This window comes from Epinephelus moara, chromosome 4, assembly GCF_006386435.1.
Source record: "Epinephelus moara isolate mb chromosome 4, YSFRI_EMoa_1.0, whole genome shotgun sequence".
Classification (NCBI taxonomy): domain Eukaryota; kingdom Metazoa; phylum Chordata; class Actinopteri; order Perciformes; family Serranidae; genus Epinephelus; species Epinephelus moara.
Window position 1 is genome coordinate 7,402,917 of NC_065509.1, and position 17,889 is coordinate 7,420,805.

At 39.3% G+C, this 17,889-nt stretch overlaps 2 protein-coding genes across 3 annotated transcripts in view; one reads left to right on the forward strand and one right to left on the reverse strand.

Annotated features, from left to right (window-relative positions):
* The window catches only part of spdl1 (spindle apparatus coiled-coil protein 1), a 581,008-nt gene that overhangs the window by 64,772 nt on the left and 498,347 nt on the right, over positions 1–17,889 (reverse strand). The gene's annotated exons all lie outside the window — the stretch shown is intronic.
* gfra3 (GDNF family receptor alpha 3) overlaps positions 1–17,889 on the forward strand; it is a 102,111-nt gene that overhangs the window by 59,678 nt on the left and 24,544 nt on the right. For both annotated transcript variants that reach the window (XR_007569830.1, XM_050042991.1), the window contains exons 6-7: positions 3,479–3,613; positions 10,500–10,636. Coding sequence is in view for 1 of the 2 variants with exons in the window: in XM_050042991.1 (XP_049898948.1) it covers positions 3,479–3,613; positions 10,500–10,636 (272 nt within the window). In the remaining variant the exon portion in view is untranslated. The remainder of the gene's footprint in view (positions 1–3,478; positions 3,614–10,499; positions 10,637–17,889) is intronic.

The following is a 17,889-nucleotide window of genomic DNA, read 5'->3' on the forward strand; positions in this document are numbered from 1 at the left end:
ATTTAACAAACGAAAGGGCACTCAATTTGACTCCATTGCAGCTCACAAGGTTCACCGACAAAACAACTGTCACACTAAACACGTTTTCCAAACATGCTAACATTATTAGCACAAGCCTATGGCATAATACATTGTATAAATTAGCCTAGCAATGAGCGGAGATTTCCTCTGCTCATATGAAACCTGGATAAATCTCGTAGTATAAATCTCTGAAGGATAAATCACACATAAGACTTAAAATGCTATTTTAGTGGAGGCTTTACTGTCTTCACAATTTATTGTTTCTTATCTGTCAAATACAAGTAAATGCAAGCTTCGTTTCCACTGAGGGAAATGGTGTCAGTAGCCTATATAGAAACTGACAGGAGGTTTGCGTCAAAGTGACCCTGAGGGTGGGCGAGTTCAACGTTGTGTAAACAAAGGAGGTGATTTGAAAACACCCCCATTTTCACAGGTAACTTAGCCTGTCCCCCCCCGCCGCAGGAAATAATGGATTAATCCTGGAAAGCTATTGATGTAGAACTTTTCTCCTTATGAAAGTAACACGGCAATTATTCGACCAATGACAATTTGGTCGGACGATAGCATATCGACCAAATAATCGACCAGTCGACCAGGAGACTACAGCCCTAGAAAGGATGCAGTAAACTCATTATTGATACGTCATGGGACGCACTCTATTGTTTCCCTGATAATGCTACATTGTGAACAACAGGAGAGCTAGTTAACTTTAGATGTTAGCAGCTGGAGGCCGGAACTAACAGCTGATGGAGGTTGCGTTACATTATGATACGTTCAAGCTCTCTTTGGTAAAAAAAATTAGTATTGGGCGAAGGTAAACGAAAATATAGTTTATATATATAGTTTATAGTAAAAAAGACTTTTGAAGCAGTTATTTAAGAAAAATGTTTTTTTTTTATTTTAGAGACATTTTTAGTAAAAGTTGTTATGTGAATGATTGAATTTGTGCTCAAAGAAAGTGTAGTGAAGGACAGAATGGCTTTGAAACAGTTATTTTTTTATGATTTCTTTGTTTACCTAGCACAAAAGGGGGAATAAATAACATAAACAAAATGAAAAAACAAACAAACAACAACAAAAAAATCAACAACCCCAACAACATCGGTATCTGCCAAATTGTTATTTTAAACATAGGTATAGGTATCGGCCAGGAACTTCACAATCGGTGCATCGCTAATTTTCACGTTATTATGACATGCAAACTTATCACAAACTTTTGTTGTGATAACAATATACTGTTTATCTTGTTATAATGTGAAATTATGATCACTTATTATTATAACACAAAACCCTTTATGTTATAATGTGATTACTTATATTGTCTTAACATGAAACGTTCCACACCATAATGTGATCATTTTTGCCTATATTGTTGATACGTGAAAATTATGTTTGAATGAGAAAACAATGGTGGAGAGGGAAAAATGTAGGAATATAGCTCTATCACACATTTATATTAGTTCTACATCATGCTTGGGTTGAGATATGGTGAAATTCTGCTGTTATTGTGCACAGTGAATGATATTGCAATAAGTATGGGTAAACTAAGAGGGATTTTGAAATGCCTTGGGCTGTACAGAAGGAAGAATGAGTCAGACCCTCTGGAGGTAGCATCATCTCTCATTACTCAGCTGGAGGGGAACAGAAGGCTCCATGGACACAGACTATACCACCGGAGTACATTTCACGGGGTGTCCACCTCTACCCAAGACCAACTTATCTCATTATAACTTGAAACGTTTCATGTTCTAAGAATAAAAGGTATCATGTTGTGAAGGGAAAAGTTTTGTGTCATAACAATAAGTGATTATGTTTTAACATTAAAAGTTTCACATTTAAAGAGGACAAATAGTATATTGTTACAACAGGGAAAGTTTTTTGTATAACTTGATGAGATGTGTCATAATAATGTAAAAATATTTTAATATAACAAACTTTTCACATTATAATGTGATACTGGTCTGTTTTTCTGGCATGGCAGCAACACACTGCTGTAGAAAAGACATCAGTGGTTCCATGAACAACCTTGTATCCTCAAATTGAGTCTAAGTATACATCTAATTTGCAACAGCAAAAACATTTTGAGAAAATGTAATGCTGTCTGGGTTATGAGTTATTACTTGAGTATTAGTAGAATATTCACTGAAAACACATTTGTTCATAGCAAATAAAGCAATATGTAACTGCTTTATGGTTATGTTTAAGTATTCAGAAGTTTGGTTAAGGTTTTGGTTTAATATAGAATAGGTCCCCTGTGCTTTTGTTGACTAAACAAGCAATTGCTCATCGCAAACCGCAGCCTGTGGTGTTCTACACTAGAAAAAAAAAAGAGCAATAACATTTCCTGATACAACACAATGGGGAAAACCAATTAGTATGTATAGATATGTGTTCATTGAGACAAGGTTGGCCTGTAGGAAAAATGCATTCTTCAATCTAAAAAGCCATGGTATGCTTTGGCAAATGCCACATTGGGAAATAATGGGCTGAAAAATGGACTTTAAAAGGGATTGTCCACAGGTTTCATATTGGCCCCATGCCAACTGCCCACATGGATGAATTAACTAAAGTGGTTATGCTAGGGCTATCTGGGTACTACTAAGTGGGCATGGGCCCAAAATGGGCATCTTATATAGGTTTTTACGTACATCGTTTTTATGCACCCAACTCCTGCTAAAACCACACATTGTCCTTTTAACATGTCTGTTTGAGTATGAACTAAACAAATAGGGTCAATGTGTTAATCAGTGAGCTTTAAAGTTGTTGGTAGGTCTGTTTTTGAACTTAAGACAGAGCCAAGCTAACTGTCTCCTCCTGCTTTAGTGTTTATGCTAAGCTGAGCTAACTGACCCTGAGCTCCAGCTCTGAATTTGATGCACAGACAACAGGGTGGAGTTGATTTTCTCATCTGCCCGTTGAAAAGAAAGCCAGTCAGTGTATTTCCCAAAATGTTGAACTGTATCTTAAAGGTGTAAAAGTAGAATTGTTTGGGAGTGTGTGTATGTCACACTCAGCTAAGGTGTTTGCTACCTCAGCTTCATCCAGGCATCAGCCTATTGTCAAAATTTGGGCTTTCTGCCTCTAAAAATTGCCAAGATGGCACTGAGCAGAAAAAACACCAACTCCAGGCTTCAAAATGTCCCTTCAGCTCCCTGAGGAAAAGTCACAGAGTTGACATCATGTTTTTCTACAGGCTACGTTTCAGCTTTGTTTGAAGTAAAAGAACAATATTCTCTTTCTGTGCCCCGCCATAAAGCAATTTAGCTGATTTCCTCCCAAATTGCTCAAAGTAAAATACAGTGTAGAAGCCAGAAGAAGCTTCCAGGTTTTTTGGACATGGCCTCATTTGTTTCTAGCAATTGTGTTTACATCTCTGAATTACTGTGATAAAAATGAAGCACGTAGGTTCTTTGAATTGTCCAAAGCTAACATGTGCTTTGACCCTTCTGACCTGTAGGTACCATCATGACCCCAAACTACATCAGTAACAGCTCTGCAGATGTGTCGCTGTGGTGCAACTGTGAGGGCAGTGGCAACCAGTGGCAGGACTGTCTGAGACTGCAGCGCATGTTCACCCACAACACCTGCCTGCGTGAGTATACACTTTATACACATGTTTCATTTACTGGTCTTATCATACACTATGTTTGGTCTGTACTATCATTTACAAGAGTTGGACTAAGACAGATCTCATGAGTGTGATTTATTTATTTGTTGAATATTGGTCCTTCAAAGTGTGTGATTTAGTAATGATGTTTTAATCAGATTTCAGAGAGATTGATTTTTTTTTTTTTTGCAATATAAGTTATATTTGCAGTTGATGTGTTGACATAAAACTTTACATACATTTTTTTTTCTCTCAAAGTCTAGCAGAAAAATGAAACCTGTCTTGCTCAGGCTGAATAAATCCTGATTGCAGGCCAGACTGTTATCGTCAAAGCTGGGTTACCAGCTTGACAAAAACCTCTCTGATCCCCAGGGGCAACCATCCCCTTGGTTCATAGTGTGTCAGTTTGATTGTGGTAATTTGATTAATTGTAAACTGGGAGTATGCGCTACTGTAGCACAATATCACCTAAATCTGCACTTGATCAAATCACCACAAAATCATTTCAACACGACCTTGGGCCAGGTAGTATTTCAGGAGACTCTCTGAGACTCTATAGGCAAAATCTAATTAAAATGCCATGTGGATTGTACTATGTGCGCTGCACTTGATGGATACCTGTGTACACTAATTCACATAGAGTGGATGATGGGGGATTCAATAAGGGCCCTCTGCTCATTTTTATTATTGTTGTTTTTTTATGGTGAGGTTATTACAATGTCTGGTGAAAATCAGATGAAAAGGAGCCACGCTGTCCTGAGGAGGTGAAACTTGTATGTTGCAGATTAATCTAATTTAAGACAAACAGATACTACAAAGTAATCTGATTAGAATGTCTTTTAGTCTGAAGCAACCAGTGTGGTGAGAAATAATGGACAAGACTGGCACATCTTCATTCTGTTGGATAAAAAGTAATTAGCTGAGATACAGGAGCTTGCTTTTCAAGGTGCCTAAAATGAATGGTTCAGTATTTTCAGAATAACATCTGGTAGAGTGTCTTAAAGGAAAACTCAACTTCTTTCTATATATCAGTTACTCACCGCATGTGATTTCAAATTTGTGAAGAAAACTTTGTTTCTCTTGCATGCCTCCACATTGAATGGAGAGTCCAAAAACAGGCGAGCATTCTCTATAAATCAACGTATCCTTATACAGTGGTTCCTATGATATCCTACTGACAAGCACACACAACAGTTCATATGACATCCTACAAATTAGCAGCCCAGAAATGAAGTTACATTCTTAATGTAAAGTGAGTTGAGGCAAGTAAAGTTACTGTGGTTAGGTTTAGGGAAAGAAACATAGTGAGAACGTACCTTAAAATGACTCAAAGTTCACACAGTTCCGAACTCCGGTCTCCTGGGGAAAATCCTGTGGGTAAGTCTTGTGTTTTGTGACCCATCTTCCACCTCAACCTACCTCAGAACAAGACCGCTCGGGACAGCTTCTTTCTTTACCCCCATCAGCACATTGGTCACTTGATTGCAGCCTTCTGAAATACACAGTGTTATGCACAAATTATTAGGTCATCATTACATGTGATATGTACGAATTTTGGTGCATTACATTTTGTAGGAAAACATACAGACAGTGCATGACAACAGCCTGCCTGGACTGATATAATCATAGTCCACGTTTAACAGAAGCAAAACTATATCATCCTTTTACAAACTCTTGCACAGCTCATGCAGTATAATCTAAATCTCATTTATCCAGTCGTATGTTCAGTACTTCCAAATGCCCCTGTATGCTGAGATGATTTATACTGTAATGTTTTAGCAAAAATGCATGTGTTTCGGAAGTACTAAGCACACGACTGAATGAATAGGACTTGGATCACACTGCACGAGTTGTGTGAGAGTTGGTAAACAGATGTTTGTATGTAGTTTTGCTGCTGTTATCAAATCAATTCATCAAGAATTTTTACCTTTTTTTGTAGTCTCTGTTCCCCACGGAGGCATGTGAGAAAAATGTAAAAAAAAAAAAATTAAGCTAACAGGTGGTGAGTAATTGATATACGATCACGTTGTGGGTGGAGTAAGTACAGAGATTGAATCAGGACATGGTTAGCCTATCTTAGCATAAAGGCTGGACGCAGGGGGAAGCAGCTAGCCTGGTTCCGTCTCAAGTTCAATAATACACACAAATAGAGAACACCTTTAAAACACACACATTTTCTACCTTGTTGATTTAATTTGTACACAAAATCATATTCAAAAATGCCAATTTGTGATTTCAAAGGCAGTCATGTGCTCGAACTATTTTGTGGCAATAGTTTACCAGAGGCTTGTTGTCATTGTGAGGTTGCCAGGTTTGGTACCAGCGTGCCTGTACAAAGACCAAAACCTGTGCTCAGCTATTGTATCTGGCAACGCACACTGTAGCTGGAGACTGCACAGAAGTGCTGGGTAGATGATTAACTGTTGATTGTCAATGAAATGTTCCAAAACATTTTTTTCTGTCTGTGTTTGAGTATAGACTAGAAAAAGAGATAAATGTTAATCAGTGAGCTTTAAAGCTGTTGGTAGGTGTTTGTGTATGTGTGTGTTTTTAACTACGCAGAGCCAGGCTAGCTGTTTTCCCACACGTTTCAGATTTTATACTGAAACTAGCAACTAGGCTAGCAACTTCCCAACTCCAGGTGCCAGATGTAAAAACACTGAACATGCAAAAATATGTATATACATACATACATATATATATGTACACAAGGTTTTAGCTGAAATGGCTGTGGGTGATATCATGAGACTAAATAAAAGTGGAGAGACTGGTGACAAGGTTGGTTGCTAGATTCACTGATTGCTTTACTTAGTTATTCATTTATTTATTGCATGCTACATTCATTAATAATTAAATTCTAAATTACATATGAGATGCATTGAGTGATATCACCTTTTATTTACATTCAAGCCATCTTCTTCCTGTTTATGATTGTTTAATTTGAATGATGTAGATAGATCGATATTTTTATTGTCATTGCATATAAAAAACACAACAAAATTTCATTTGCAGCACCAAAAAATCAGCATAAAAAGGGCATAAGTTAAGGTAGTAAATAAATAAATAATGCATAGATAAAATAATGCACAGATAAAATAAAATAATGCACAGATATTGCACTTTTCGTCAGGTAAGTGTATGTGTGTTTTTATGAGAATAGTGTGTATTTATGTTTGAGGAGAGAATCCACAGCTCTTGGAAAGAAGCTGTTTTTTAGTCTGTTAGTTCTGGCTCGGATGGTTCTCAGCCTGCCTGATGGGAGAGTGCTGAACAGGGAATGTCCAGGGTGGCCTGCTTGTGGAGGCGGCTTGAGTTGATGTCGCTCAGCTGCGGGAGTGGAGAGCCGACGATCCACTGAGCTGTTTTAACCACCCGCTGAAGGTCTTTTCTCTCCGCTGCGGTACAGCTGGAGTACCAGGCTGTGCACCCATAAGTTAGTACACTTTCGATGGTGCATCTGTAAAAGTTGATGAGCAGCTTCTGAGGAAGTCTGTTGCACTTCAGCGTCCTCAGTTGATCAGGTGTGAGGTGTTAAGGCTCCATGTGAGGTCTTCAGAGATGTGGACTCCTAGAAATTTGAAGCTGTAGACTCTGTCCACTTTCTCCCTGTCAATGCGCAGCTCAGTATGAAGTGTGTTCTTGTTTTTCCTGAAATCTATGATTATTTCTTTGGTTTTCTTTGTATTGAGGTTGAGGTCATTTTCCTTACACCAGGCAGACAGTATCCAGACTTCCTCCCTGTACGCTGCCTCGTTGTTGCTAATAAGACCCACAATGGTCGTGTCGTCTGCAAACTTGACCACTAGGTTTGAGTTGTGGGTGGAGGTGCAGTCACTAGTGAAGAGGGAGTAGAGAATTGGACTGAGAACACAGCCCTGGAGGATACTGGTGCTGAGGGTGACAGTGGAGGAGATGTGATGGCCCAGTCTGACATGCTGGGGCCTGTTGGTCAAAAAGTCCAGGATCCATAGACAGAGAGAGGGTTGTATGCCGAGTGTTTGCAGTTTGTTGACCAGTTTGTAAGGACTAATGGAATTGAAGGCTGAGCTGAAGTCAATGAAAAGCATCCTCACATAGGTATTGGGATTTTCCAGGTGTGTTAGTGCTGTGTGGAGTGTTGGTCATGGGTGGGGGGGATGCATGCCTTGATACGTGCCAACACCAGTCTCTCAAAGCATTTTGTGACCACCAGGGTGAGAGCGATGGGCCAGTAATCATTTAGGCTTGAGATTGTCTGGGTTTTAGGGATGGGAATGATGGCGGTGGTTTTAAAACAGGTTGGGACTGTGGCAAGTTGGAGTGACAGGTTAAAAATACACATTGTAAAGTCAGTTTTGACATGAGCTCTAAGAATAGACCATTGATCATCCTTCTGACGTTTGATAATAACAGTGATTGATGAGAAGTTAATGAGAATGGTGAGAATTTACCATGATGATAGTTTGCAGAAATGTGATTAGTGGTATGGACATTACAAACAGCCACAGCCGTGCGTAATGAAAACTGTTGTAATGTAAACTGTTTTGGCACTGTTGGAGAACCTTACCAATGTCATTCAGTTTGTGAAATTGACAGATCCAAAGCCTGCCCCCCTTAGTTACTGTTGCTAGGTCGGACAAGCATACATATATTCTGGGAGTGAGGCAGTATACCTTCACAAAGTCGACGGCAAGGACTGCAGTATGTGATGGAAGGATATGTCCTTTTCCAAATCTCATTAACGTTACCTCAGAAATAAGGAGGAAGCAAACCTGGGTGATGCTGTTGATCTGACATTTAGCTCCTCTTGGTGTGGTAAAATGTTAGCTATTTAGTTACCTAGAATTTTGCTAACAGTAGCTAACTTGAGAAGTGATGATATACAATGTATTGTGTACATGAAAGTTGTTCCAGCCCCCCAGCCACATCTTTCAACCATCTTTAAAATTTGTTTTTCTTTTTTACAGACAAGCGTAGCACATAGCATAGCTAGTATAACAGGAAAGGGTAAAGTTGACGGAGGTCCCACCGTTTGGATCAATAAGGAGAACTGGATACGGTGTTGGAGGTGACCCCTGTTCATTCCAATATAAGTTGCTCTGTGGTGTGTTAAGCCAAAAATTGAAAGTGAAATGAAATTACCCAGATGTTCCGCACAGTGGCGCCCATAGAGCAAAGGCACTACAGATTTACGGCGGCTGAGCATTGTCGAGTGTGGCTGGGTGGCTAACTTAAGGTTTAGTGCTCTGCTACCTTATATGGGGAAAGAAAATATTTCATTGTGCAGCCCTTCTAGACTTCGGAAATGTCATTAGACCAAACATATTAAAGCTAGATGAAATTAGTTATTTCGCAGGGGTCGTGATGCTCAAAAGCATTTATCCAGTAATTTACAGATGTCTCTTTCACAATGTAAGTCAGGAACAAATTTTTTTTTCGGCCCTATGGCATATCGTGACAGACCCAGACACTGTAATTCCACTTTTGACCACTATGCCATGCTGCAAGCTTGCTCAACCATTATTTGAGCGCTGAGTGAAGAGGGGCGGGAATTAGGAAGGGCTAATTACACTGTCTTTACCATATTTCTCATTGACAGGTTTTATAAGTGGTGTAGCGGGCACAAGTATCGATATGAAAACCGATGTTTCAGGGTGTTTCTACATCCATTCCTTACGAACTGTGGGAGCCTCTTGCACATGTGCCCAGCTCCACAGTGTTGGAGATTTATAAAACAGAACCAAGTGTACGTGCAGCTTTATAAATCTGATCGAAAGTGTATACACATTTCTGTCTTTGTACGTACACACAAGTTAAATCCAAAATCTATACAAAGTTTTATGCATCTGGCCCCGGATCTGTATTTATCACAAAGACACAAGTTCTGTTTCAATCATCCCATCTCACTCTTGGAAAGAAGGGTAATAAGCACATTTCCCAAAATATCAGCCTCTACTTATTTTTGCTGCTAAGGATATTTGTGCAAATTGGATTTAGCGAATTTCTTAGAGCATCACTGCATGTAAGTTATTTATTTAAGGGAATTTCCTAAGGACATAGGTTAAGCTGATTTTATGCAACCATTTTTTTCTGATCAGGAATATCCTAAATAAATATAAGGAAATGATTTCTCATGATTTTATGGCATTTGTCTTATGATGCTCTGTTCGCTGTTTCAGATGCTTTTTAAAGCACTTAAATATTCAGACCTTTGGGGATTGTTGGGGACATAGATAGTCACATTTAAAAGACTTACCAAACATACTGCTATTCATATTGTTTTTATCAAGCCTGTTTTTAATAATATATCTGAGGACCAGAATTATGAAAACGAAATTAATATGCCACAATCAAAGATGCTCTGAAGAACAACTCAAAGGGAATAAATGAAAACATGTCTCTGACACAATGTCTGCTGAATCTGCCTGGGTGGCTCACACCTGCAGCAATGTTCACAGCACGAACTGAACTCCACCTCTTCATATGTCAGCTACATGCTCCAGCTTCAGCATTCATAAGAGTCTTACAGTCTGTATCTGCAGCTTTAGGCTTCTGCGGGGCTCAAGAGGTGTGAGGAGAGGAGCCTCAGGGTAAAGCCCTCCAGCTGTCACTCAATCACAGCATCCGTCAATGAAGCTGTCGATACAGACTGAGCCTGTATGTCCAAACACTAAAGCCTGGATCGATGCGTCAATGCACTTCCCATAAAGCTCGGTGATTTATCAAGCTGCTGACAGCTCACACAATAAAGCTGCCAAATAGATATGTAGGTTCACGCCCACCCAGATGCAGCATCGCAGCACGCAGGCCCGCCGAACACACACACACACACACACACACACACACACACACACACACGCAGAGGCAGTGATGAGGCTGTGTCTCCGTGCAGGTAACTCTATCAGTTGGATGGGGAGCCCCGACTCCCTGCCTGCAGACATCACCCCCCCTCCTGCTCCCAGACCCTCCCCGCTGGTTCAGGAGGATGAGCTGCTGAGCAACAACCACCTGCCTGAACACAACAACATCGTGAGTACACTTCAGCTCATCACGCTCATCGCCTTCCCATTTTAAATTACCTTTCAGACTTTTATCCCAAGGCTTTTTCTATTATCTTTGGTTTGAGCTCATCTTGTTGCTGTCACACAGTATGTTCTTTATTTATTGTATTTGTTTTATCTCGATTGCTTTGGCTTTTTTTTATCACTTATATTATTTCTACCGTTACTATTAACTTTTGGTTTGTGACAACACAAGGTGAATTTTGTGTTTACAGATATTCTCCTTCATATTTGCCAAATCTTTTAAATTTCAAATTGTGTTGATTCAGTTTGATACAAATAATCTACCACATCTACTCTATCTCACCATTTCACCTTAGATATTTGGGAACATTTAGAAAAGCACTTTCCATACAGTCTACTAAAAGACATCATGGCATGGGTTGAAATAAGTGCATTTGTTACAATAACTCAGAGTCAACTTTTTGGGACACAAACAGTTTTTCCTGAGTGAAAGTCTTATGTTTGTTTGACCTAATCACCAATACTTGACTTTCTCGCTCTTCATACTAATGTTACGTCATCTGACTTCCTCCCTTACTACTGTCATAATTACTACGTAGTGCTGGGGACAACAGATGAAAAATTGCCTGTCTAGGTTACTCTGGCATATTTTCAGAAATGTTATTAAAATGCACTGTTCCTGTCAAATAAATAAAATGAAGTAAAGGCTACTAGAAGGTGCTGCTTAACAATAGACATGGCCATTTAATGGACTGGTAATGGCCCTCGGAACCTACTATTCAACCTTTATCTTTGCGGCTGATAATCACTGATAACGCCCATTAAATCAAGTGATAGCATTTGAAGTGGGTCCTTAATAGCCTTTATGAGTTCTTTACAACCTCTACTTTAGTTTAGAATTTGGTGAAAGTTACAACGCTATTGCAGGCACATCAGACTTTTACAAATTCTGAGTTTCAAAACTTAAAAATCAATCAAATCATAAAGCATTACCACCTTGAGATTATCTCTGAAAAGGAGGGAGCTACAACTACTAATTATTTTTTATGTGAGCATGCTAATATGCCTATATTCAGCTTGTCATCTTTGCTGAACAGGCAAGAAAGCTAACATTTGCTAATTAGCTCTAAACACAAAGTACAGCTGTGGCTGATGGAATGTCAGGTATTTGGTCACGAACCAAAGTATATACCAAACTGAAATAATAACTTGATAGTGACTCCAGATGAAACGTCAGCTAATCAATTATTCTAATTTATTGTCTGAGCACCATGATTGGATGAATCTAATGGTAAACCATGGCATAGTTGTGCATGGGTCAGTACTGTTGCTTCGCAGCAAGCATAAGGTCTGGGTTTGGCTCTTCCCTGAAGAGTTTGTATGTTCTCCAGTGATAGCATGTTTTTTTAGGACTTTGTATCGTAAAAAAAAATTACAATACTAGTACCCATACCAGTACCCTTAGAGTGATACCGATACCAGTAGAGTACTTTATGCAATACTTTTTTTCCTACCTCATTTGCCAGCTATCACATGATAAAAAGCACTCTGTTGCATTACCGTGCACAACTTCACCAAAATACAGACTGAATGGGTTGTAGCTGCTGTGTTCGAGGGCCAATCACATGTTGCATTAAATCGAAGAACACTTGTGGTGATTGGCTCTAAGCAAAATCATACAAACTGTCTTTTTTTTTTTTTTTCGAGATCTGTGTACACAAAGTGTTGAATGCAGGTATCACTTGGCTGGATAAGTTTCTATACTAATTGGTACTGGGTTATTTCAGTCCATACCTTGAAGATATTAAGTGCCAGTATCCAGCCCAAGTGTTCTCCAGCTTCCTCCTACAGTCTAAAACATGCAGTATAGGTTAATTGGTGACTCTAAATTGCCTGTAAGAGTGAATGTGAGTGTGAGTAGCTGTTCCTGTGATTGACTGGCAACATGTCCAGGGTATATTCCATCTTTTGCCCTTAGCTGAGATCTACTCCAGCTCCCCATGATCCTCTAAGGATATGCAGTTATAGATAATAGACGGATGGTAATCCATTAAATGGCGGCAGACCAATCAACTGACTGACTGACTGACTGACATGTCATTGCTAAAAGATGCCCATAACATTTTTTAGAGCCTAAAGAAATGTCTTGAAATGTTTTAACAGTCAGAAAGGGAATGCATTTAAAACATTTGTTCGAGTTGAAGGAAACACCATGCATTTTGGTGAGTAAATGAAGGTAACAGGAACATATCTTTTGTTTATTTAAACTCCACAGGGCACCTTTAAATGCTAAGAGGTGCAGTGTATTTAAATAGAAAATAGTCTACATGCAAAATTTAATATAATGATTGGTTAACTTTCATAATTTATTATGAAGACCTCAGAAAGAAAGAAGAAGAAAGAAGAAAGAAGGAAGACTACAATACACACAGCTACGCAACTGTAAGGCCTCTCCTGTGAAGCAGTAGCAGGAAGGGTCGAGAATATTAGTATGCACAAATAGCAGATTAATATATTGAAGATGTGAAACACAGCTCTAGATGCTAGACACTCCTGTACAGTGCAGGAGGTAGTGCACTATTGCAGACATTTCTCACAAACCTAGTTCATAGGCAAATGAAAATTGAGAAAAATGAGAAATGTTCTGAGGGAAGGTGCAAATGACACGAGGGTGAAAGAGTGACATGTATTTATGCATTCAGTAATAGTTATGATTGATCAAATAGGCTATCATTACCAGTTGTCATCCTTACAAGAAGATCAAACCTCTCATCAGTATAACACAATAGTACGTCAGCATTTGATTTGAAGATCAAAGCAGCAGCTGTGGGGTAGGAGTTATCAAAGCACTTTGGCAAGCCTTCAAAAGATTTTACAGAGTGTGCGTACGATCCAACAGGAGCAGTGTTTTTACGACTGCTCAGGTCCAGATGATGGGAGAGGCCTCAGGAATACAGCTTAAGTTATTATTCACTACTAAAAATAGATGTACGTTATTCACCTGTAAACCTGGGGAATGCTGGATATAGAAATATAAAAATGGTTTGCCATCTTTCAACAACAGCTGGGAGAAACTTGATTTCAAGCTGAGACCAAACAGCTTCTACCGGTCATCCAAACAAACTGTACTGATCTTTGCTTTAAACACATTTACTGTCAACCAGGGCCCAAATCCTTTAAGCGTGGTCACATGTGAAGACCGGATAATAGAGTGAGGACTCTAGTTTCATGGTGGTTAAATGTTGGTAAAGGCATTCCCATGGAAAAAGAATGAATAGAAAGTTTGCCTTGGTGATTTGACCAGTTCAGAAAAAAATGGCAATTGTTACACTTCCATGCTGGCGATAGCCATGTCCCTACATCCCTCCCATTCTCATGAACTCAGTATCTCAAAAATGCCTAGTGGGATTTTCCTCAAATTTGGTGCAAATGTCCACTTGGACTCAACAATGAGATGATTAGATATTTGTGGTCAAAGGTCAAGGTCACTGTGACTTTGCATCCATTTCATTCTTGAGAATGCAATACTTCAAAAATGCCTTGAGGGAATATCTTTAAATTTGGCTCAAAAGTCCAGTAGCTTTGTAAACTAAGCTATTGTCAACATCTACAGTGGCTAGCTTTATTCACAAAGAGCCCCTCATCAAAAATGTTATCATTTAATGAATTTAGTGGTCAAAGGTCAAGGTCACTGGGACCTCACAACGCCTATTTTTGGCCATAACTTAAGAACTGATATGCACAGTTCAAACAAATGTGTAATAGGATAAAATAATGAAGTGATGAGATTTTAAATCCAAAAGGTCAAAGGACAACTTCACCATGATCATAATGTTCTGCAAAAATACTTTTCTATCCATTAATTAACAGCATAACTCAGGGACAGAAGGGGAGACATTTGGTAGGATACTGAATTTAAGACACTAATCTTAGGTGTCCACTTTAAAACTGTGCTGACTGTATAGATCTGTGCTGGGGGAAAATGTTTGTTAAGCAAGAACATTTTGCCACAAAATTCACTTTTACTTTTTGTTAGATTGTGTCTCTACTTATATTACATAAGTCTGGACAGTCATGGAGGTAAACTGGAACTTGACAGGTTGGCAGAGGCATACAATATAACTGTGAAACTGTAATTTTAGTTTTGGTGCCACTACAAAAATGCTGAATAAGCCATTAGCTGTTCCTGTTCGCAATGTTTACCATGTATGTTTGAAGAACTATCACTGGATTAATTTGATACTGAGGGAAAACTCAAAAACGTGATGATTCTTAGTCAAGTTCTGAAGCCACTTTTTCTTTGATTTCTACGTGTATTTCTGGACGTTTATACTGGATGAACATCAGAAATAATGATACTCCGGTGAAGTCTAAGTCCCACTGAATGATATCAATATGTGTTTCATGTCTGTGTTCACATTTCACTGAGTTGTGAAGAGAAGAAGTGCAATTTTTTACTCTAATTTATCAATTCATTTATCTTTGCTGCTGCTTTACCTTTCTGACATCCTGCGGTGGAGACTTCAGTTTTCCACTCTTGTCTTTGTCTTGCTAAATGTCCACGTCTATTACAGATCACATCCTCTTATTTTCCCCATGGTTAAAATGCTGTCTTGACAATGAGTTGAATTACTGAATGGTAAATATTTCATTCCCCACCTCCACTGTCATGGTGCTGGGAATGAATCTGCAGTCATGCCTTACAGTTTGAAAACCTCTGGACGTTGCTTTTTCACACCTAAATGACATTTTCAGGTAGAGCCACTTTAGGTGTGAAAATGTTCCAGTCTCAAACAAGACCCTTCAGTTCACAATCTGCATTCATTTCCCTTCTATTTGGTGCTTAGCAGGTGGATGGTGAAGAGATCAGAGTCGGACCTCAACCACAAGCAAACAAATGTTCAAATTGTCCTCCCCCAACCAATTAGGTTCACACAGGCTATGGCACACAGACAAGTCTTGGCCCTGAAGTGCTTTGATTTCAGTCCTGTTGGATCATGTCTGAGTCTGCCTGCTCGGTAATGTGCAGACAGCAGCAGACACCCAGACATGCTGAAATGTGCTGTGAACACATATGTTTTAAGAGCACCACAGCTCCTGGCCGCCCTTGTCTAACACTGACCATTAAATGTGGTCCAATCCAATCGCGGTCCTGGCTACTGTAACCTTGGCCAGACCACAATCTGCCGTGGCTGTGGCTCCCTGGCTCCCAGCATGCCTCACTGCCAGAGATAATCTGGGCCGCCAGACAAGAGGGGATTCCAACTCTCTCTCTTCCTCAGTTGCCCTCCTCCACTCACTCTCTCGCTCTCCTTCTCTGTGGTCGTCTGTGTCTCTCTCCCAGTGAGCGGATTAGATGAGGTGTTGGTTGGAAGCAGTGCATCAGTCAGGCTTCATTAGTATGAATTTATTCATGCCCATATGTCTCCCCCTTTCTTTTCCTCCCCCAAATCTCCCACTCCCCTCTGTCTTTTTTCCTTCTGTCCTTTTCTCAGTTCATCCATCCTACCTTTTCCTCTTTTACTCATTCATTCTTTTCTTTCAGTTCTCAGTTCATTTGGTCTTGCATCCTCAAGCCTTCACTCACTGTGCCCCCTCCACCCCCTCCATCCTACCTGCTCCGCATCTTCTCATCCGTCCGTCACTCAGCTGCTTGTCTTGTCTTTCTGAGGAGCTTTGGCTTGTTTTCTAGAGTGATTTTTCCCAGAATTTAAAAGGTTTCACTTCAAAAAGCTGACTATCTGCTCAGGCAGTGGGGAAAAATGTCACATTTAGAAACACAGATGAGTGCTCTTTGTTTTAAATGTTACATTTACACAATTAAATATGTAGAAAGGTGGGATTTTTTTTCTTAATGCCAGTAACCAATTAATTTTCCCATTTATTAATTTTTGTTTAAGTGACAGTGTGTTATCCAGACAATCAGAGAACCAATGAAGTGACACAATTTCAAGTATTGAAAAAAAGTGTTTTTCTGTTGTGTCACATCACTTTTAAGCAGTCTTACAGTGTCCCGTCTTCCTGGGGACAATAGAAAATGTGTTTGGACAAACAGCGATCTTCCACGAGACACATTTGTTCTGAAAGGACTAATCACTATTGATGCATCAGGGGACACACCTTGATTCTTCCTCGATTTTGCTACATTATAAACAACAAATCCATGTTGAAACTGGAAGGGGGAGAGCTGGTTAACGTTCAGTGTTAGCAGCTGGTGGCAGCAACTAACAGTTAACTGAGGTTGCACCTCACACAAGTTACATTTTGATGCATTCAAGCTCTGTTCAGTAAAAATTAGTATTGTGCAGGGGGAAATTATAACATCATCATGATGTGTTTCAATGTAAATTGTACTTTTTGGCGAGAAACTTGAATAAATACAGCTGTTTTAAGAAATTTTTTTTTTGATGATTTCACGCAATATAAAAAAAGATATTGGAGAGGGAATCATGATAAATTATACTGAGTAAAAATGTTTTTGAGGCACTTATTTTAAAGATGTTTCTCATGTGAAAGGTCATATTAAAGATTGTTTTCATAAATGTGTATGATTGTATAATGAAGGGCTGAATGAGTTTAACAGTTGGGTTATTTTTTTATAATAAAGATTTAGATAAGATAAAGATGGTACAATTGGGGCATGAATAACAACAAAACATCTGTACTTGCCCAAAATTTCATATCAGTGCATCCTTACTGTTTATGTTTAATAATTTGAGATCTGAAATCAGTTCCAGTTCCATCTGAAGATGTGGTCTGGCTGTTCCAGTCATATTCCCATACTGCAATTCTGCATATTCTGCATACACTGTAAACTCTAATCTATCCAGGACACAAAATTGTAATGTAAAATCTTCACAAACTAGTCCATACCCATTGAGTGCACAGTTGCCCACGTACAGTTTCACATGGTGTGTGTTTGGGATACAGGTCATAGGAAATTGCAGATTAAATAGTCAACTGAACCCATTAAGAAGAGCAATGTATTCAGACAGAGTTTTTGTGAATTTGATAGTACAACTGCTTTATTGAAAGTACAGCGGTACCATTGCCAATAGTGGGATAGTTAGTGGGCTAAAACTGTACATGAGCAGTTGCGGTAGCACGTTGAAACGCAGATAGTTGAAGTGTTTATGTGTTGTATTGACTTAAAAGTGGGGCGCACTGGTAGTTCACATGGGAAAGGTGTGGCTAGCCCTTGTTGCAGCAGTGTGGGTTGGAATCCGGCCTTCATTCTTTGCTGGCAGTGTGGGTTGG